General features: G+C 40.4%; 1 protein-coding gene across 2 annotated transcripts in view; it reads right to left on the minus strand.

Moving 5' to 3' along the window:
* Positions 1 to 629: 629 nt before the first annotated feature.
* Positions 630 to 22,248, minus strand: part of GALNT7 (polypeptide N-acetylgalactosaminyltransferase 7) — a 62,649-nt gene continuing 41,030 nt past the window's right edge. Inside the window, exons 3-12 of one of the 2 annotated variants that reach the window (XM_048509518.1) lie at positions 19,353 to 19,519; positions 18,249 to 18,379; positions 17,038 to 17,117; positions 16,011 to 16,193; positions 12,459 to 12,576; positions 11,130 to 11,252; positions 10,382 to 10,600; positions 5,622 to 5,720; positions 4,573 to 4,701; positions 630 to 3,593 (exon numbers count right to left, since the gene is read on the minus strand). In XM_048509518.1, the coding sequence (XP_048365475.1) occupies positions 3,456 to 3,593; positions 4,573 to 4,701; positions 5,622 to 5,720; positions 10,382 to 10,600; positions 11,130 to 11,252; positions 12,459 to 12,576; positions 16,011 to 16,193; positions 17,038 to 17,117; positions 18,249 to 18,379; positions 19,353 to 19,519 (1,387 nt within the window). In that variant the 3' untranslated portion in view covers positions 630 to 3,455. Of the gene's footprint in view, positions 3,594 to 4,572; positions 4,702 to 5,621; positions 5,721 to 10,381; positions 10,601 to 11,129; positions 11,253 to 12,458; positions 12,577 to 16,010; positions 16,194 to 16,342; positions 16,526 to 17,037; positions 17,118 to 18,248; positions 18,380 to 19,352; positions 19,520 to 22,248 lie in introns of both variants that reach the window. The other variant, XM_048509519.1, reaches the window with a different exon arrangement.

Here is a 22,248-nt window from a genome sequence, read left to right on the forward strand (position 1 = left end):
TGTCTACCAAGCTTGTCACTCTAGCAAAAAAAGAGATTAATCTGGCATGACTTGTTTTTCAGCAACCCATGCCGACTATTTGTGATCATAGTATTCCCTTTTAAGTGCTGGCAGACCATCAGTTTAATGATCTGCTCCATAATCTTCCCTGGTATTGATGTCAGGCTGACTGGATGGTACCGTAATTATTGGGGTCCTCTTTTCCCGTCTTTTTGTAGATGGGGATAACATAAGCCCTCTTCCAATCCACTGGGACTTCTGTTCTCCTGGAGTTTGCAAAGATTATAGCAAGTGGTTCTGAGATCACTTCTGCCAGTTCTTTTAATACCCTGGGATGTAGTTCATCAGGTCCTGGAGATTTGAATTCATTTAAAGTCGCCAGGTGTTCCTGCACTACATTTTATTTATTCTGTGCTGAATTTCTCCTACTGTATCTTCTGTGTCATTTCCCCTTGGATGAGTAATCGTACCCAGTAGATTTAATTTGAGTTAATGTAGACAACTAAGGAGATTGTTGACAAAAATCAAAGCATTAAACAAACACATGCCTAAAGAAGCTGTAGCAAGACTGATTCCGCAGAAATGTGTAGGTTTTTTTTACAAAAAAAAAAGCTTTTGGTGCAACTGTATAATAAACCCACAAGTTAAAATATTTATTTTCCTCACCTAAAAAACAAGGAACCCGGGATTAAGATATACATAGGATACCCAGATTTATCCCTAATAAAACCTCTGAAATTTATACAATCTTTACAGAAACATACAGTGTATCAAAATCTGCATAAATCAAATTTATAAAATGTGTAGAAATGCATAGTGATCAACTTACAAAGCAAGGATATGGAAACTACTTTTTAAAAGCAGGTTACAGTAGGAAAAGTCATTTAACAGTTTAAGATGTCTTGTAAGATTTGGAATTTAAAAATACAGATCCGTATTCACAGAAAGTATTGGATTTTAATGACATTGCACACCCATTTAACACAAACGTGCACAATCTATGTGCAATTTCTTCCACTTATGCATAGTAATGTGATTAAATTAAACTCTAAACAAAGAAAATGAATCAGTTTTCATATACACAACTAATGAGCATCCCCACACCCTTCATTTCCTAATGTAATTATTCACACCTTTTAAAAAGGAGGCCAGAAAAGACTCAGGCCAGAAAAGATCCTAGGCCTTATGTTCCTGGCCTTTGTAAGGCCAAAATTCTGTGTTCATGAAAGTGTTATTTGCTACTTGGAACTGAACCTAAGGGGGGGGGGGGGGGGAGAGACCTTATAATGGAAGCATTTCCATTACCTCTTTTTGAGTTCTTTAACCTTCATTCACAGAATTATGCTATTGAAGCCAACGCGTCTACTTGTGATACCAGTCAAATAGGAATTTAGTTTCCATCTAAAATATGCAAAGTCACATGCACAGATATCCAGCTGAAATCAGTGGAATGGTTTGTGTAAAACTGCTTACAGGACCCATGGTCCAATGCAGCATGCTTAGATGGAAATCTGTCTGGGATTGTGTCCAGCAAATCACCCTTCCGATAAAGTCTTAAAGTAGGCTTAGCTTTTCACATTGTTAAAAATAAAAATTTAAGATTGTAAAAAATAAAAATTTAAGATTACCCTAAAAGCAAAAACCTTTTGCACAAACATTTAGGAAACCATTCCCTAGTCTGAACGTCTTAAGACAGTTCTCTTTTCTTTCCACGCTATGGCACAATTATGGAATTTGGAATCACAACACCTGAAAAGTGTCAACATAAATCTCAGTGTCAAAAATACTTATAATTTCTTTCAAAGACATGAGGGAGAATGAGTCCGACAAGGATGCTTTTGTACAAAATAATCAGTCTGGCCCCACCCCCTGCCCATTTCTAGCATATGTATGATCCTCTAACTTGATGCATCCACTTTGCACGCTGCCTGCTAGCAAAATAATTGCGAAAGAAAATGTTTCAGTTCTCCAGCCAACTTCCCTTTGTCACAAGAAAAGTGAAGGATGAGATCAATTTGATTCTTCTGTGTTATGAAGATGCTGATATATTTCAATTCTGACAAATACAGAAGATTTGTAAGGCTTTGATACAGCAGGAAAGTTAGTCCTGTGTTTTAGCTGTAATTTGGAGTGCTTACTTCCACTGAATGCATAAGATAGTGCTAAGTTTCAGCTTGATATTGCAATACGAAAGATATGAGCTGCTTTGATGCGATTTCACACAAGTGGTTCATGGATTTAAGTGCTACCCAAGATCCAACCTTCTTTAAAGATCCTGTTGGAGTAACAGGATCCCTGTCTTGGGTTCCTCCTGCGGCATTCATAGTAGCCCTATACAGATGATGCTGATCACAGGGAGGGAATATGCACACAGACACTTTCTTCACACATTTGAGCTCTACAGAAATGAAGCCCAGACACATGCCCGGTCTTCCACCCCGTGTGATCAGTCAAAGCATGGATAGATAATCTGTGGCAAGCTAATAAGACTTGTGCCTCAGCAGGTTATTTTATCAGGAAAGAATATGCAGAACTCTAGAGAACATGGCAATATTTTTTTCTTTAAGTGTAATGTGGGCAATACCAACTCATCTAAGTTCAAAAAGGAGATACCTCAGCATGCCCAATACGAGAAAACAAACAAAAAGCTTTCTTGTGGAAAAGACAGAATTAAAATTAAAGAGGCACTAAACATGTTGAAAATTCACCTTTCAAAAAAGCAGCATGACTGTGAAAGAAGGCCACCCTGGCTAAAAACCTGTGGCAGTGCTTATAATATGTAAAATCAAAACAACGTACAACAGGTTGATAATCACCACGTTATAGCAAAATCTGGTTACTCCAACCTTTTTCAAGTGTGAGTGTGTTAACAAACAAACAAAAAACTGCCTGCAGACCCCTGAGTGTAATCCCAAAGAAGACAAGAATTGCTTGGATCTGAACCCTTCACCTGTGCATGAGCATAAGGCACACCTGCATGCACAGGAAAGGTGCATATGTTGCTAGCTCTCCTGTGGGCATAGCCCCTTGGACCCCTGAGGGGCCTTTGGGGAGACCCAAGGAGACGTTGCCAGGAGGGGTAGAAGAAAATTCCCCTTGAACAAGCAGAAGCAACTACGTTTTTTTTCCTCAGATCTAAGCATTTGCTTTTAACTTTGTTCCAGTAAATATGGAAACACAGTCAAAAGCACATTAAATTATCGCCTGTTTAAAACATCTTTTAAACAAAACACACACAAATAAAGATGTAAACATCTATAAAGTTTAAGGTAAGAGCAGTTTTGTAAACATTAACTGCAGATGATAAATCTATTGAAGTTCATCTCTGTCCTTCATCCAGATCAAGAGGTTCTGGGCTCTCAGCTGTACTAAGTTAATCATTGCAGCAGTTTTCAGGCTATCTTCAGTCCTATATGAATTAAATTTGTCAGTAGGTAGGTTCCGGGCTGTTCAGTCTACACGCTAAGGATATTGTTCATTTCCCATTTTTGTGTTGGTTTGCTAGAGTCACAGTCTGAGATGAACACTTGATGCAGAACCTCTGAACGGTCCAAACATTTCCCTGAAGGAATATGGGTAAATCTATGTAGATTCTGGAAAACAAAATCCAAGCAAAAAGTTATAAACGACGAAGAAATTTCTCAACAGTAAGTCGTTAATTTAATTTAACTGTCTCATGGAAACCATGTTAACTTTACTAATTTAGAAACAGGCTAGGATCCAAGAATTGTGAAAACTAGTTATGGGAGCACCAAGAGGGCTTTAATTACTAAGGGGTCAGTGAGATGGCTTTTGTGCAGCATGCAAGGCAACTGAGAGAACTTTCAACAGCAGTTTGTGATGTAACGGGCCACTCTGAAAGGTCATTCCATTCTGAAAGGTTCTTGTCTCAGTGGCTCTGTGGGTCGTGGATGTATCTTGAGAGTCATTGTGCTGCACGGGCTGGATTATTGGACCTGGATATGGGAGAAACAGGTTTGAATCCCCACTCTTCCATCCAAGTTCACTGGGTCAGCTTGGCCCCATCCCTCTCTCTCAGCCAAACCTACTATCTCATGCCTGTTGTTGTGAGGTTAGGTTAGAATAAAAGAGATCAATGCTGCTTTGGGTTCCAGTTATGGAGAAAAAAATCAGGTATAATTAATAAATAAATAAAATTTTAATCCCAAATTTATTGGTTGCTACTAAAATAATTTCAAGAAGATCTGTGAGTGCCTTGGCCATCGTGCTGCAATCAAAGAAGCACATTCTGTTTTTGATCAATGGTATTATCTTGCAGCAGGACTTCAAAAGGATATTCTGGCATGAAATTGCTGAATTAGACGTCTGACACCAGTTCCCAAGGACTTCACTAAGTACTTGGAATCCCTCGGCCTTTACAGGTACCATATAGTCTGCTCTGTAAGATAGGGACCAGCTATATTTACTCAGTTGTAAGGGAAATGCACACTGCACATGGATTTCCTTTCTCATCAATACATCCAGATTTCTGACTGTCTTTTTCATTCCCCCTCCTTTTCCCCTGGCTTTCAGGAAATCCATTTGACTCCTACATCTAAGCGAATAAGATACCTTGAAGTACTGCCACTCCTTGTATTCGTTAAGATTGCAGTGTGTAATCATGACTTTTGATCCATCTGGTCCTTTTGTCAAGCACTGATCATACTGCATAAGCTGATTTGCTTCATTGATTCTGAACAGCTGACATGGGAGAAAAACACTGTTCAAATAATGAAATATTTTGTAACAATTAACACTGAAGTAGTACATGGATACTTTCGTGACAAGACAGACAAGTAAAAATCCAACCTACTATGACTGAAAATGCATAAATTATATACTGTCATATAGTGCATCCTTTAAATCAAATACAAAAGCCTTTTCCTCACAAATGAAAGCAATTTATCATAACCTTGTTTCCAGTTTTTCAAGTTTCTCATGCTTTTTTGGCAGATGGTTCGTCGATCTTACAGAAGTCCACATTCATTCTTTTTATCATGTCATGTAACATGGGAAGTGGTTCTATTGTTCCGTAAAAGGATGTTTCTTGCATCAACACCCCTAACAATCACCTCAATTCCACAACTTTGACAGTAGAGCAAATAGCCTACCCTGGAGAATAGAAGACTGCAGCAGAGCAGCTTACTAACAGAGGAGAAACATGAAGCTGTAGCCTAAACGTTCTCTTCCAATCAGCAAGCAGACGGCCCCTTCCAACTAGGGAAATCAGTCATGGGTTCAGAATGGGCCCAATGAGATGGAGGCCTGTGAAGGTCTCCTCTCATGTGGCTTACTGAGTATTTCAAAAGGCATCACCGCACATGAACTGCAGGCCTGCCTTGTGGGCAGTTGAATCCAAAACTGTGTTGTTGACTAGGTAGGATAAGTAGGTTCTAATTTCACTGCCAACTGACCAGTTTCTGCCACTGACTTGTTAAATTTAAAATTAACCATCAGCAATAACACACTATCAATTTGGTGGGGAATATATCAACTGAGGACAAAAGTTAGATCTGAGAGAATATTTATTCTAAATAGAAAGGGGGTGGGTGTGGATGAATATTTTAAAACAGAATTTGGGCATCACCTAATTCAAAGCATCTTATACAAAATTGACTTACTTGATTTCCTCCCATTCTATGGCATGGTCCAAGCTCTACAAAGCCTCCATTGGTGTGCCCCATGCTATCTATGCAGTAACCAGTTTCATAGCCTCTAATCTGGAATATAAATATACATAGCTTATATTATATTACAACTTCTAGCTACTAAATTCTAGTTTTGTAGAGTTAAGTTTGTTCCCTCTTTGCGCAAAGAAATAAAAGCAAAATAACAATAAGGCTTAAAGAGAGATTTTCAAACAAGCTGTAGCACAATTACCCTACCCAAAATTATTTTTTTAATGGAAGGCACTGCATGATATACAATCACTACAGTACAGGAGAGAAAAGGGGGATTATACAAAGTGAGTCATCTACTCTAGGCAGGCGTTTTTCTACATGCACTGAAAAAGCAGCAATCACATAGAAAGGGTAATTCCCTGCCCCCCCCCCTTTTTTTTTGTAAGATTGCTTCTCTTTAATGTTATTTACTGTGTATATTTGACAATTGTTAAGAGGACAATTACATGCATCGTTGAATCGTTCAATGGACTTGACTGTACCTGTTAGATTTACTGTAGAATTTGCTAGCTACATATGCACTTGTGCTTCTTGCCTATGGTGAAAATTCAAATCTTTCTGTTCCTGTTCCGTAAACTAGGCCTTTCCTGCTTGGTGTGCTTCAGCGCTTATTGATTTCTTTGGTTTCCATCAAATGTGAAGATTGATGGATGAATCATGAATCGTGGCTCCTGAAGCCCTTTGAGCTCCTACCTCCTCAGCACCAAAATTAGATTCCTTCAGGACCACTCAAGTTTTAACTGAAGACTTCTGCTGGCTTATTTCTTGCACATCACACTATGATATTCTAAGGGGGAGTGTTGTGATCAGCAGAAGCTGTACATTTGCAACAACAAGAACGTTTGGGTGAAGGTTTGGAAACTCAAAACCAGTCTGGCAAATACGCACATATATTATTTGTGGAGGCAATGGTACAACTGTAGCTGTTTGTTGGCATTGTTAGAACTTTCTCCGACATGATAGTGCAGTTCAAAATAGGAACTGCACCCACAGAAGTCAATGGGCTTGATAAAGGTTATAACTCTCCGTAGGATTGCATGGGAAGTCTCTCAGCCACATTCCACCCCTTTTTCATAGTTAAAAAAACAGAATTGGGTGCTTTGTAAGTTCTGGGCAATACACAGATGCAAACATTACTTTAGAGACTGGAAGAGGCCTGCTTCTAACAGGTAGCTCAGATACATCTTGTGATCAGCTAATTTCTTCAATACATGAATTCTAGGAAATATTGTGCAAGAAATTTCTGGCAAGGAAATAGCTATTTAATAGTATTGTTCAAGGAAATATAATTCCTCATTTAGGACAGATCAAATAACAGCCATTTGGGTATCTTGGCTCACCTGTTTGAAGAAACATGTTTTCTAAATGTATTCGTTGTTTTATGTCCCCTGACCCTTAGCCTGCAACCATAGAGATTTTTACTGGCTCCAGCTGTCTGATTTTGATACTCTGCATCTTGAATTATAGCATCTGCATCTTGAATTATAGCATTCATGGCATCTGAGCATGGAGGCCCCTTTCCCAGTGCAGGAAAGTTAGCTACATGATTCAAAGATGCTTTGAGACCTACAATTCTCTGGTCCTGTTGCCACCATGCCTCGGTTTGGGGTTTTCTTTCTATCTCCCTCCATCTTGACATGGAACCAGTTTCCTTTTTATAGTTTTACAGGCCAGATTTTGGCCATTATCACATCAAAAGACTGGAAATTGACAGAAGAAATAGGCCCCCGCCCAGAGGCATGCTGGGGGTAAATGGTGCCTGGAGACAAATTTCTCTGGGTGCCCCTTGGGGGCGGGGCTCTGCCCCCTCGCTGCCACCCTGCCCACACCGCACCCAGCCAGCAGCGGGCAGTCCCTGATGCCCTCCCCTCTGGGAAGGCCAGAAGAGACTGCGGTCCCCGACCTCAGAGAGCTACTTTTATAAGCACTGAGGCCGGGGGGCTCAGGGACGGGGCCACACCCCTACCCATCTCTGGGGGCGTGACCACGCCTCCCCAAGCCCCACCCTCAGCCTCAGCGCTTATAAAAGCAGCTCTCCATGGCTGGGGATTGCAGTCTCTTCTGGCCTGCCCGGAGGGGAGGGCAGAAGGGACTGCTGGCTGCTGGGAGCCCTTCCGGCAGTGGGGGAGGGGGCACGGAAGGGGGCCTCCTCTACCCTGCCCATGTTGATGATGACATGGATGGGGTTGAGGGTGCTCGGAGACAACTGCAGCAGGAAGTCCTGATGCCTCGTCGTCTTTGAGTGCCCTTGACCCCGCCCATTTGTCATCGACATGGGCAGGGTCAAGGGCGTCTGGCTCCACCCCCACTGCTGTCTTCCTGGTCACATGGAGGGACGATTTTGCATCCCCATGTGACCAGAAGAGTGGCGCACTGGGGGCAAGGGGCACCCCTTGGCCTTGGCAAATATGCCACTGCCCCATCTAATCTCATCCCAAATAGCCATTCCAGAAAGAAGCTGAGCCTCAGCCAGTATCAGACCATTAATCAGACAATCAGTGTCCTTTTAATATTGTGAGCCAGCTTTCTCTGACAGAGAAAGAAGAACAGCCACATCAGCATATCCCACAAACAGGTCAAACTGCCCCTATCATGTAATCTGAAATGCTTGAATTGTCTGCCAAGGCTGCTCCAAGAATTACCTCCTCTCTACCTGGAGACCTTTCCTCCGTTTCTTTATTCAGAAATATTCCCAAGAGGTCCCTGAATCATCCTCTTCCTTCTCTTTGGCCGATCATGTAAAATGCCTAACCCACTCTCTTCTTTCAGCACAGGGCGCGGGGGGGGGGGGGGGATCTTTTGTTTTTGAAGCAAGCTGTTTACAACTGAGGCCAGAATCTGCTTCAACATTTGCTGCCACAGAAGAGTCCTATTCTGACATAAGCAATGCTTGTTTGCCTTTCTTACCCTTAAGGTTACTTTTTTTTGTAACCTTAAGGTTGTTAGGATGCCTAGAGCCTGATTTGGGAATTTTACCTTCCCTGACCTAAAGAAATAGGTAGATTTAGCCAGTCGCGAAGCTACAAGGGGATAGGGGGGGCGCACACAAAATTGCCCCCAGGCCCCTCCACCTTTCCCCGCCCCCCCCCTGCAGTGCGCCCCCTGCGGCGCCCCCCCAACCCTCCTTTCCACACTTACCTTAGTTCCTATCCTTTTCCAGAACTTTTTCAGGCTGCAAAAGGCCTGTTTGCATTAAAAATGGCCTGAGGAACTACAGTTCCCAGGAGATCTTGGGGCTCACAAGGTCTCCTGAGAAGTATAGTTCCCATCAGGTCATTTTTACTGAGAACAGGACTTTTGCAGCCTGAAAAAGTTATGAAAAAGGAAAGGAACTAAGGTAAATGTGGGAAGGGGGGAAGCGGGGGCGCTGCGGGGGGGGGAATGGGGGGGTAAAATTAGTATGCGCACCGGACGCAGTTTGGCCCAGCTACGCCTCTGGATTTAGCCCTTGCTCTACTTCACTATCCTTTTGAGCAGAGTATGATACACATTGCAAGAGTGCTTGGAATACATGTTTTCTTTTAACAGATCTTCTGGAGTTTAGTACTGACTACCTGAGTTTGCTAAATGAGTTTGCTAAAGGAAAAGCTGCTTGTGGTGTTTTTCTTATTTCTGTTTTCACTCTGACCAGACTCTCAAAGTGTGTTTCCAGCTTGTACTGGTATCTTGCAGCATTGCTGAAGATCCCTTGTAGCCCTTTGTTTCTTCCATGTGTTCAAGCTACTTGTGTGAACAAAACAGGCTAGCCTAATTCAGAATGATATGTTTCTAGTGTACATTTGTTCACCTTTGTCATATATTAATAAATAGTGAAATGGTAAGCACATAATTCCCAAGCTGATGAGCTGGAAAGGTAGACAGGAGATATCTGATTATAGCGCCATATCTCTCCACAAGCAGTCAACAAAATGAACAACTAAAAATGCTTCATTTTTGTCTCCAAAAGCCTTCAAGGATAAGTTATGAACACAAAAATAAGTCTATTCATTCCTGAGAAGTGTTCATCAGTCATATGTTCAACAAGGAGTATTTTATCCTCTTTAAGTCCATACAAAACTAAGAGATTGAAAAAGATGTGAAGCAACGTTTTTACAACTTTCTGCACTGCTAGTGTGCTTGTATCTGTCTTTGATATTCACACAAATGAACAGCAACAATAGCTCAAGCACTTTATGAAGCTCAATTCTCGCAAAACAAATAAATCTGACAGCAGTACAGGAACTTCGTGTTGAGATAATAATCATAACCATCTGCAAAAATGCCTCACAGATCTGAAGCTTTAAATCAATGAGTTACATTACATACAGATGCTAGCTAGACTTCTAAGGATCAAACTGCATGATACATTTGGCCAGAGGCGGCGGTGTCATGGCTCCTCTGAACTGACTCACTTTCCCTACAGCCACTTTCCCTACAGCCAAATGACCCAAAAGGCTCAGGGCCCAATTCAGAATGGGACTATGGCATCAGGCGAGGTCTCCTCTTTCAGTTTTCCTGAACAGAAATGGCACTGCAGTCTCAATCCAAATCAAGCACTTGGGCAAGTAAGTTTCCCACAGCAACCATGTGACTACATAGAAAGTGAGTCGGGTTGGGGACCCCCCCCCCCCGCCCCCGCCCCCGCCCCCGGTCATGGATAAGCATACTGTTTATTTTAGCCCTAATTCCTATAGGTAACCTGAACTGATTTGAGGACTTACCTCACCCCACTCCACATTTTTTGGTGGTAAAGGATAGTGTGATGTGATATCATAAGCTATTTCTTCCATGAACCATTTAAAACCTTTGCACTGATGATCTTCACGAAATTTCTTCAGTTCAGATATATCGCCAAAAGCTAGTGCTTTCGTCTCAGGACGACTAGCATAGAAGTAATCTTTGTATTCATCCCACCAGACCTCTACAACTCTGACATAGTTCTGTAAAAAACAGAGCAGAATTCTAATGTACCATATTAGCAAAAAACAAACACATTTTACATTAATTACTTTATGTATCCCCATTTCATTTTGGGAGTGTACTTCAGGAGGAGAATTTAGTTATTCTAGGATAGTTAACCCCAGAAAGTTAAATGAAAATTTTTCAAGAGTTATACGTCATCACCATTCTGGCATTTTAAATTTAAAATACTATGGTATTATAAAATGCATTAAATAAGACAGAATAACTGTGTGACACACACCAAGTGAGCAGAATCAGTTTAATTTTTGGATTCATTGACAGTATTTACTAGACAAGATCCTTTGATAAATACTCATCATTAACATGAAAGAAAGAGAGCTGTATATTTTAATCCATGTACAGACATAATCCTATGAACACTTACTTGGAAGTAAGACCTACTGAGTTCAATAGGCTTTATTGCTGAGTAAGTGTGTATAGGATCACAACCTGATACTTTTAATTTAGCCATTGAAGAGAATGGTGTTTTAATGACACAGGTCTCACTTTTAGAGTGGGCGATGATCCAACATACGCTGGAGGTGGATTCCCTTGCCATCCCTGGAGACGATAAATGTGTCCAACACGAGAACAAGGAACAAACAGCAGCTTCCCTCCACACTGCCAAATCTGTAAATTAAAACAAAAAGTAGATTAAACATTCACAGAGTTTAGAATATCAAAAGACAGTGGTAAGTAACAAGCTATTGACATTGAAAGCGGGTGTTAGCAACTACTTCTCAAGTCTTTCAGCATAACATGGTCCCATGGTATCACATTCAATGCTCTTACATCTTATTTGTGAGGATAAAATGTCCAATAATTAGCGCATAGCATTAATAAGTAGTCAAGACTGAAACAACTGAATTTCAGCCAATTTCTGGTAATGTCAGCATGCAGCATTATAGAAACCTCTTTCATTTAACGTTCTTATAAAATTGAAAGGATACAAAAGTAACTGAAGAGGGAAACAATCTAACAGATCATGTTAGTGTATCCATTAAGGTATACATTGAAATATTAAATAACTATTCATTTGTGCACATTGAGTAATTTTAACTGCAACTTTCTACATTTTTGAGTGTGTTGTGTGAACCTTTTAACTTGAAATAAACTCAGATTTAGTCTCAGCCTCAAACCTGTTTTCTTTATCACAAACAGTTAAACAAAATATTTACCTTGGGACATTCCAGAGTTTATCAAAATGAGCACAGACCCAAGATTGCCAATATGTATTATTATATTATTTCATCATCGCATGGTAGAATGCAACTATGGTTGAACTTATAAATCAACAGTTTATTTTTCAATTATCTAATTCACAATTGCACTGCAAAACAGGTAGAACATTTAGTGTTCTTTACTATGCAAAGGCCTTAAGTTCAGAGCAGAAATGAAAAAGTGGCATTTTCTATGATTTCTCAGAGAAGAATATAAGCGCTTGGGTCCAGATTAACACTTCCTATTTCTCCAGGATCATGATTTGGGGTCATTTCAGGCCACTGTGTGTGTTTGTGGGGTGGGGGGGACTGTGCTTGTACCCCGGGAAACATTAGTCTGGATCCAACACAAGGGAGCAGATAACAATTGAAGGCAAGTAAAAAATACAATATGGAGCACAAAGAAAAAGGGAGCCAATCCCCCCCCAAAAATACTTGTCTGTATAACACTACACAGGAATGGGACTATAGTTGAGATGACTGTGCTCCAGTCACTGGACCAATGAAGAACTGGGTTAAAAGTAGATTTAGGTTGAAAGTATTGAAGAATTAAAGTTTCATTCATTATTTAGGAAGGAACGAAGACACTTATTTTTAATTAGGTAGCATTGCTGACCTTGTATGATATTTCAAAGTTTTCACCACCCCAGATTTGTAGACCTGGGTCGTAGAGACCTAGTTCAAAAAAATAATCACGTTCAATGGCAAATAATCCACCAGCCATTGCAGGGGATCTAGGAGAAAGAAAACATAGTTCATAAGGCATGGCTGTGAAACAGAAGTGCCTACATGTAGAGGCATATACATCTTTAAAAATATATAAAGCAACTAGACATTGTCTTAGATTGGAAAGAAATTATAAAGCTTTGTTGTTGGCTAAAAAAGGTTGAATCAGAAGTTCTGGCAGTAGGCTATGATTATCACAGTTTTGAAATAGTAGCTATCAAAGGAAAAGACACATGATGGTCAACTGCACAACTCTTTTCCCTTTATGTTTTTAGACAAAGCAGAATTGGAGGCTGCGATTTAGAAAACAAAGAGGAATAGGCAGAGGGTCTGCTTAGCCTTTAATGTCGCCCACGGTGAAAAAGATATGGCATCCACTCATTTGTTCCCACACAAGCTAAGATTTTTAGAGACACTCCCTCACTAGCTGATCATTTCCTTCTCCACTGCAGTTTTCAAGGCTGCTCGGCATTAAAAATACAAAAGCTTTTACAGGAAACAATCCCAAAGCTTGAGTGTCACTTAATGTTTGGCCCTAAGGTATTGTAAAGGTATTTTATTTTTAGTTCAGCAACGTTGTACAAAGCAATTTTCCTTTAAAAGATAGTCATATCACGCTTGTTACCATTATGGTTGTGAAGAAATGTTTTCATATTAGGCCCATAAATAGCCTTCTTCACACAACATATGCATATAGGAGGAGAAAGGGTTTCTGCTCTCCCTCTACATACATTAGCATCTACCTACATATGTGGTTGAATGAGTGCAACTGTGTGCTCAGATCATAATAGCAGAAATCTAAATGAGAACATAGTATTTGGTTGCATGAATCAAGGTCTCCTGAACTTGGCTATTCTGCGGGTCATTAATGTGATAATTCTGCTGAATACTGAGATAATGGACTGGAAGTTGGTGGGTTCGTGGCAATATTGTGCCTTTCAAGGATGAATCGTAGCTAAACTTGTGTATACATGTTCAAGGGGACCTGGAAATATATATAGCAAAATGCAATTCAACATCTACCTAGAAGATGGAATTAAAGTTGGAATGCATGTCCAGGATGCAATTACATGTTTTATCTCCACATTCAAGCTCCAGTCCTCATACCTATTTAACAGGCCTAAAAGTAAGCCAGGCTTCTCAGATCCTGCCCTTTGTCAATTTCAAAGTTTGTTTTACTCCCGCTATTGTTTAGCAATTGGCATCATTTTTAGGTATTCTGCAACTAGAAAATACCAGGCGTACCAAGTACAGCAGGTAGGTGTGCATAAACAGCCTTAGATAACTCCTCTGCTATATGACTATGCTAGGAATACTTTTAAATAAGTATACTTGGTTAAAAGGAATCAATTAAAAAGACAAATACAGCCCAATCCAAAGGGGAGGGGGGAATCTGCTCTGCACGCTGGCTATGCCAGCAATTTGCCCTCCCTGAGGCACTTATCCCCCGGCGGAGGGGTGATCTTGCCAGCATGCCACCACTCCCCAGCACTGGAACGCAATGCTGGATGCCGCATCAGTGTCTCAGCACCACTGACATGGGGGGGGGGGCAGGGAGGAGTTGGTATTAGTCGGTTCCCTCCTGGCCTTTGTCAGCATTCTGCCGGTGGGCCATGGACTGCACGTAAGCCAGCCTTCTGGATGGTGTAAGTCCAGTGCGGCCCATTGAGGCTTCTCAGCAGTGTAGGGACTTTTTCATTTCCCCAAACCACCAGGAAGCCACTTTTGTGGTGGCAGCTGGATGGATAGGACTAGATACACTTTTTCCTTTTCAAGAATTCATTCCAAAGGCCATTTGAGCATTTCAGCTCTTGGAGTTTCAACTATACTTGTGATGTGTAAAGTCAACTTGAACATTTTCACATCAAACTCTTTCCATGAAACCAGAAACTAAGTTTGTCGTTTGAATAAGTTTGTACATCTCCCCTAGAGTTCTAAATCATTGAGAGGTGTGCCTGTGTGTCTTTATGGAGGAGTCAGTGAAGACAGCTACAAAACATTAGCACATAATATGCTATTCCAGGCTTTTATTAAAAGCAGCCTCTTAGAACACTTCTATTATACATGTACCTTTTCAAACTTGGGCTCATTCCGCACATGCAGAATAATGCACTTTCAAACTGCTTTTAGTGCTCTTTGAAGCTGTGCGGAATAGCAAAATCTACTTGCAAACAGTTGTGAAAGTGGTTTGAAAACGCATTATTTTGCATGTGCAGAAGGGGCCTTAGATACAACCCCATGAAGAGAGTTGGGAAAGTTTAAATTCATCATGGATTGTAATGTTTACTAGAAATATAATTTCTTTTAAAATAATTTATATTATGCAATTCCATGTTTTATCGCAAGACTCAAGCATTTCTGGTTCTTGCAGCACTCAGCATGTTTGGTTAAATTTAGGTGGAAGTATACTGGTCAGTATTAACACATTTTTATGTTCTTTCTCCAAAATCATGAGAAGCAGGAATTGTGCTTGAAGAAGTAGAAGATGATTTGTGGAAAGTCCGATTTCAGCATGCAGAACATGTATTGCTAAGTATGCATTGCTGTTTTTTCCTTGTTAGCAGTTGTTTTATAGTTGTGCCAGAATCCTAACAAGACATTTAATTCTGTAACGGGGACAGCATTTTTATTTTCAGTGTCTAAAACTGTCCAAAGCATAATAATTTCTTGGGAATATTTTGGAAATGTTAGCGAACACACCAAAAAGTAGGGTCAACAAATATCTAGACTCTCAGAAATTGACATTCAAATAATACAACATTTAAGTTAAAGTACTTCTGGTTGCAAGGTTAGTTAGTCAAAGCAGAACCACTGCTTCACTAGTTTAGGGAGTGGGAGAATGAGGAAAAAATTCAGGATTTTCTAGACAAATATATTTTGTTAAAAAACACATATCATTAATGAACCAAAGAAAATGGACAGGGAAAAACTGAAAAAAAGAATATTTCCCAAATAGAACTGGTGGCAGCGTTCAGGTAATATATAATTATTTTCAGTACATCTCCAACTATCCTATTTTCAATTGTCAATTCAGCTAAGCAATACCCTCTTTAACTCACTACTCCAGTTAGCAAGAGCTGTAGGCATGCATGGGAATCAGTGGGCTTAGATCTGAGCAACTCTGCATATTACAGCACTGTTGTGAGTATGTGATTCATAAAAAGCACACTAAGCAACTTCTGCAGCTATTCCAAAAGGCAGAAAGGTTTAACATGAACATTCATCCTACAGTTTACTTAGAATGCTACAGCATGTGGCAGAGAGGAACAAAAGAAGTTAGTGAAGCTACATTAGAAGAGCTGGCGTATGTATTAGTAGAACGAATGATGAGCGTCCGCATCCAATAGAATTGGCTTAAAAATCTGCAGAGTCCATGCAAGTATTTAATAGTTCAGGTACATCCTTAAGAAAAGGAGAAATTGGTAAGTGGTTTAGTGATTACCGATACGGCTCAGATTTTGTCTTTCTCAATGCCTTCTCACGTTTGGTCAAGGGCACCCTCTTCCAGAGCATACTCCAATCCCATGCTCCTCTAGCAAACCCATCTTCGTCACCACCCCCTTGGGGTACAATCTGATAAGTGTTGCCATCTATGACATCTATAAGCGGCACAGTGCATGTGGTTCTGCAGGATTATGGTGGCGGTGAAGATGAGAGCAGGTACATGACACATTTAAACGAACCATGGTTCATGGAAAAGAAAGGGGGGAAAAATGAAAGGATTTAGATAAACATGAGTTCTAAAAACAACAGGAGGAAAACAACATTCTTTACCGATATGGCTCAGTTTTATATTTTCTTTTTGCCTTTTCCTTGTGGCTTAATGGGATGCGTTTCCACAGCAAGCTCCAGTCCCAGGCCCCTCTGGCAAAGCCATCTTCATCCCCACCTTGCTGTGGTTCAATGGAATAGTCATTCCCATCTATGTAATCTATTAGAGGCACAGTGCATGTCGTTCTGAAACATTCATGGGAGGGGAAGAGACAAGTTTCAACTGTCTAATCCAATCAGTCAGCTGCTACCTTTTGTACTTTATTCTAACTAGAGCAATACACTACAACAAATGTGCTGCTTTTCTTACAAAAGGAAGGGGAGCAGTAAGGTAAGAACCCAACAAATTTAAATTATTAAAAGTATAAATCCATGGCAAAAGCAGAAATAGCAACAAACCATTCAATCTCTTCCTTTTTCCCCTGACAAAACATTGTCAAAAAGAATGATAGAAGCCACAAGTTTCTTTTCCCCCCCAAATATATTTTTGTACAACTAAGAGCAACATGGTTGTTGACTCCTGTGGGAAGGTGAAAGGGAAGAAATGACTATCTTTTTAGACAGGGAAAAAAACCTTAATTTGTGCCATTTCTTTTTTTAGGTCTGATGTGAAGCTAAACACTTTACCTTTCCCAATATCAATATTTAGCATATAGACAATAAAAAGGAGACCTGGAAGCTCACAATAATACTATTACCTGTCTCTAGATATAGGAGCTATTAGTGGTGCATACCAGTTTACTGCCACCTCACAGTGGGCATCAAGGTAAATCAAAACCTATAAAACAAAGAGGAAAGGATATTTCAACTCAAGATTTCCTTACAGAACACAAATTGATCTACTCGAGTATTTTTCATTTTATGTTGGAATCAGTTTATCACTTTCTTTATATAAACTCTATACCAGAGTTCCCAACCTTTTCAAACCAGTGGGCACCTTTGTAATTCTGACACAGGATGGTGGGTGCAACCCTAAAATGGCCGCCACAGAAGTTGGTGAGAACCACAAATGCCTGGGGATGAGATTATACATAATTCTAATAGTGACTGTTCAACATTTCAGGCAGAATTTTAATTTAATAGGATAACTTTTAAAATGAACTCATGCAGTAACTGAGTGAAGATCCATAAACTATGGCAGCAGCTGTTATTTAAGCAATTTAAAATCTTCACAGCCCATCAGAAGCCTGCTTTGCGCGCGCACACACACACCCACCCTGAGGATCCTGTCCCTTAAAAAAACACTTGGCAGCAGTGGCGAAGCCACCAGGGGATAGGGGTTGCGCCATGCACCAATCACACCCGCCCCCCCACAGCACTCCCTCCCCACACTTACTTTAGGAAACCAAGCAGGCTGGAGAACAGGCCTGCCTGTGTGGGAACTACATTTCCCAGGAGACCCTGGGAAATGTAGTTCCCACCAGAACAGGAAGGCCTGTTCTCCAGCCTGCACGGTTTCCTAAAGTAAGTGTGGGGGGGCACCGTGGGGGGGCATGATTTCCCCCCCACAGCACCCCCCCACACACACACACTTACTTTAGGAAACCGAGCAGGCTGAAGAACAGGCCTGCCTCTGTGGGAACTACATTTCCCAGGAGACCCTGGGAAATGTAGTTCCCACCAGAACAGGCCTCCAGCCTGCTCTGTTTCCTAAAGTGGGGGGGAGGCGCCAAAAAGCCAGAGTGCGCTGGGCGCACTCTGGCCCAGCTATGCCTCTGCTTGGCAGACATCAGCAAATATGTCAGCGGGCACAATGGATTTCATGGGCACTACATTGGGGACCCCTTGCTATGTACCATTGTGCAATGTAAAGAACAGTTATTGAAATAATCAATGGCTTTAAGATCAAGTTCATAGCAAAATTCAGACCACAGAAAGACAAGTGTTTTATTTAGCAAACATTTTCTACCTGTCCAAGTTTAGCCTTCTGGGCTCCAATGCTTCTAGCTTGAATTAAACCTTCTCTCCGTTCATTTCGAAAAATCTTAACAAGGCCATTCCACTGCTTAATATAATCCTCTAGTCTCTCTTTTAAGTGTGCTATCAAATAATAAAAATATATGTTATAAATTATATCACTTTGTGCTTGCAATACAATAAATATCACTGACTAAATATGGAGATGTTGCAGACGCCGAGGATCTTAACCACTGTTGGATTTATTGGACAATGACAACTGCAAGCTAACTTAACAGACACTTCCACATCACTTGCATTTCTAAAAGCCATCCTGAGAAATACAAAAGATGTATGTCTTTAAGGCCAGATCTGAAAATGTGACTGGAGAGACACAGGTCTCATGCTTACAACTGACCTTTTTGGCAATAAAAAGGAACAAGCCTTCAGTCACTTTCCAGACACTTCCTCCACATACCTTTAAAACTTGAGTATGAAAATATAACAAAAATTGCCTTTCTGTAGTAAATGCTCAGTCCCTCTTCTAACATTCAAATTTGAGGACCTCAGCTCATGCTCTTACGATAAAAAGTTGGACTATGAAAGTCTGAGGCAATGAAAATGCAAGATTGACTGATGAAAGATCTATGGATGCAGAGGTACACTTCTAATTTTGTACCCTATGCCTGACTTGAATGTAGGAAAGCACTGTGTGAATAGGTTTTTGGCCATGAAAGCTACTGTGATTCAATTACTTCTCAAATGGGGTTGCAACGGAACTTCTGTGCTTTCTCTGAATAACAGTAGTCTTGATTAGGTATGAAATCTCAAGCCTACAAAGTCATCATTACTATTTGGAAAGGAATAGCAGTCTAATATGGCAAGAAATCTCAGTTCAAAGGAAGTTAGAGTCAGACATTTGTCAAATCCTTCAGCACTTTATTTTTCTTCATTTAATAATCACTGAGCACTTTTTCAAATAATTTCCTAGGAAAATTAATGATTTTTAATACAGCGAGGTGTGTCAATTTATTCATTTTCAAAATATTAACCCATCACACTAATACATTTGTATGAAAAATGTGCTACAAACTCAATTATTTATGTTACATATTACCTTTATTGCTGAAATCATCAATCAGAACAATTTCAGCTAAATACTTCCTTGGTGTTCTTTTAATGACACTGTGAACTGTCCTCATGAGTGTGGACCATCCCTCGTTATGGAAGACAATGATAACACTGGAGGTGAGTAGGTTTTCATCATAATGCCAGAACTTGCACCTGCAAAAAGATAACTATGTTATACTTCAGTGTTTTTCACATATTATCTGGTGCAAAAGGTGAATATTTTCAAAACCATCTATAGTGAACAAAACCATGTAGATCTAGTAACTTGGATTATTAGTTCTATTTCTAAAACAACACACCACAGCTACTGACAATAGTTTTGTCTGATTTATCTAGTATATTATTCTTGAAGCAGTGGTTACTCAGAGTAGACCACCTTGTAGGATGCAATGTAGAAAGAACTGACAGACACACAGTCACCAGAGCAGTTCTATTTATTGCTATCAACTAACAAAGTGCTTCGCCAGACCACAGGTGTTTTCAGGCACACCTCTCTCTGTTGTCTGTGCTAACTATATACATGTAGAGCCCTTTGGGGATGGGGCGGTATACCAAATCAAATAAATAATAAATAATGTCTGGTGCCAATCAGTTACTCTTGCCTTATCAGGTTTGCACACGGCACACTCTGTGCACTCAGCACCAATACTGCACACGGCACCAGTTTGGAGGAGGGTACAACTGTCATTTAGATTTTGCTCATCTAAACATTTACACATGTTCTAACAATTATTGCTATAGAAAATCTACTATTTTGAATTTTTCGATTTTTAGAAAAACCAACAAAATTTTCATCAACAGCTTCTGGAATACGCATATTTTATTTTATTAATTTTATGCCTTGCTGTCACCCAACACAAATCAGGCTTAAGGTGACTTCTGTCTTCTGAGCAGAATCTGGAAAATACGACATTGGAATAGAAATGTAAATGCATAGTAGACTACGGTTTCTTGAATTTCAGGCCCCTTTGAAATGTTTTTCCCCAAACAAAACAGACAGCATTTCTATGTATATTGTAAATTTTCAAGGATATGATTATTGTTTGAGGGTGAATAATTTTGGGAATAATCTATAATGTGTTTAATGAGAATTATTAACAAGAGCTCAGTGTTTTAAGTGTTACAGAAGCTGATATCCAAAAATATTAGTACTCTTACAGTGAATGCAGTGATTTTTCCAAATACTACTTCCTTTTGTTTTAATACAAGTTTGTTTTCCAATTTAATCTTCTATTCTTCTAAGTTTTCAGATGGTGAGAATTAAGATGCATGTGCTAAAAGAGCACAGGGTGAAGCAGTTTGTGACTCTCTTCAATAAAGCAGTTTGTGACTCTCTTCAATAAAGTTATTCTGTAAGATAGAAGGACTATTTATGTCTGGTTCATTTAGCATATTGTCACCCCAGGGGACTATTGGTCTGGTGAAATTTGACAGGATAGCTGAGGACCTGATAGCTAAGCATATGGGTTCATGGTTTGTTTGTTTTTAAGCCATATTGCTTTTCTTGTCTACTTGTTCTTTAAAGGCATTTTCCCCATCTTTGGATAGAACTACACCTGAATGCAGAGCTACTACAGAAATGTCCTCTAGGGGGACCTTTCGATCCTCCATGGTTTCTGCTAATAGGTTGTAAAAACTTTTGGGTATGGCCCCTGCTGAAATGTTGCTGCCAGGGTAAGCCCATTCTGCTTTTATTATTTTTTCAAAGATTTCAGGGAAAGAGCATTCTTGAGTGGAATTTGCGGCAGTTTTAAAGTCTCCTGAGTTCAGTTTTGGGAACTTAGAAGTGCTTTATTCAGTTTTCTCAGTTTGATACTTGAGGATTGCAACTACTTTTTTCAGCAGTCTACAGAAATGTTCTTGTTGAAAAAGCCTGGAGAAGACATCACTGAACTCTGACTCCCTCGTGGCGCCTGGCTGCCAGATCTTTCCCCCTCTTCTTTATCTCAGAGGGAGCTCTACACTATCGTGGATTGTTCCAATCTTGATTGAGAGGCTTGGAAAATAGCACCTGTTTTTTGAGTGCCTTTTTGCTGGGGGGAATTTTAGTTTTGCAGAAGGCTTCCTCATTGGAGGCATCTTCATCTGATCTATAACGGGGGTCAGGAGAGAGCCTGTGTCTCTTTTGCCTCCTGAGCTGCCTGGGGGTTGATTGCTCTTCCCCTATGTCTGAGCAGGGCAATCTGGATAACTCTGGGGACACGCATCCCATTAACTGCCAGCCTCCTGAGCAGCAGAGGCGTAGGTTAAGAGCAGGTGAATTCTAATCTGGAGGAACCGGGTTTGATTCCCAGCTCTGTTACTTGAGGTGTGGAGGCTTAAATGGGGAATTCAGATTAGCTTGTGTACTCCCACACATGCCAGCAGGGTGACCTTGGGCTAGTCACAGTTCTTCAGAGCTCTCTCAGCCTCACCCACCTCACAGGGTGTTTGTTGTGAGGGGGGAGAGAAAGGAGATTGTAAGCCCCTTTGAGTCTCCTATAGGAGAGAAAGGGGGGGATATACCAGTTCCCCATACTGACTGCTATCACCTACTGATGTCTCAGGTTACATTATCAAACAGCGTGACTTAGACACTAGATAAAAATTCTCTCTCCAACTTTAGTTATGTAGAGAAACAGTGACATCCAGTGGCTCTCTAAACTAATACAAGCAATCCACCTATGTCTATTTTCCATCCTATTTTATACAGCTCACTAAAATAGAAATAAGAAAAGGCTCCATGTGTTATTGGCCCCGTGTAGTTAAACTTCATGTAAGATGTATTGTCGAAGGCTTTCACGGCCGGAATCACTTGGGTGCTGTGTGGTTTCTGGGCTGTATGGCCGTGTTCTAGCAGCATTCTCTCCTGACGTTTCGCCTGCATCTGTGGCATGATCCTC

This window comes from Sphaerodactylus townsendi, linkage group LG10 (genome assembly GCF_021028975.2).
Source record: "Sphaerodactylus townsendi isolate TG3544 linkage group LG10, MPM_Stown_v2.3, whole genome shotgun sequence".
Taxonomy (NCBI): Eukaryota; Metazoa; Chordata; class Lepidosauria; order Squamata; family Sphaerodactylidae; genus Sphaerodactylus; species Sphaerodactylus townsendi.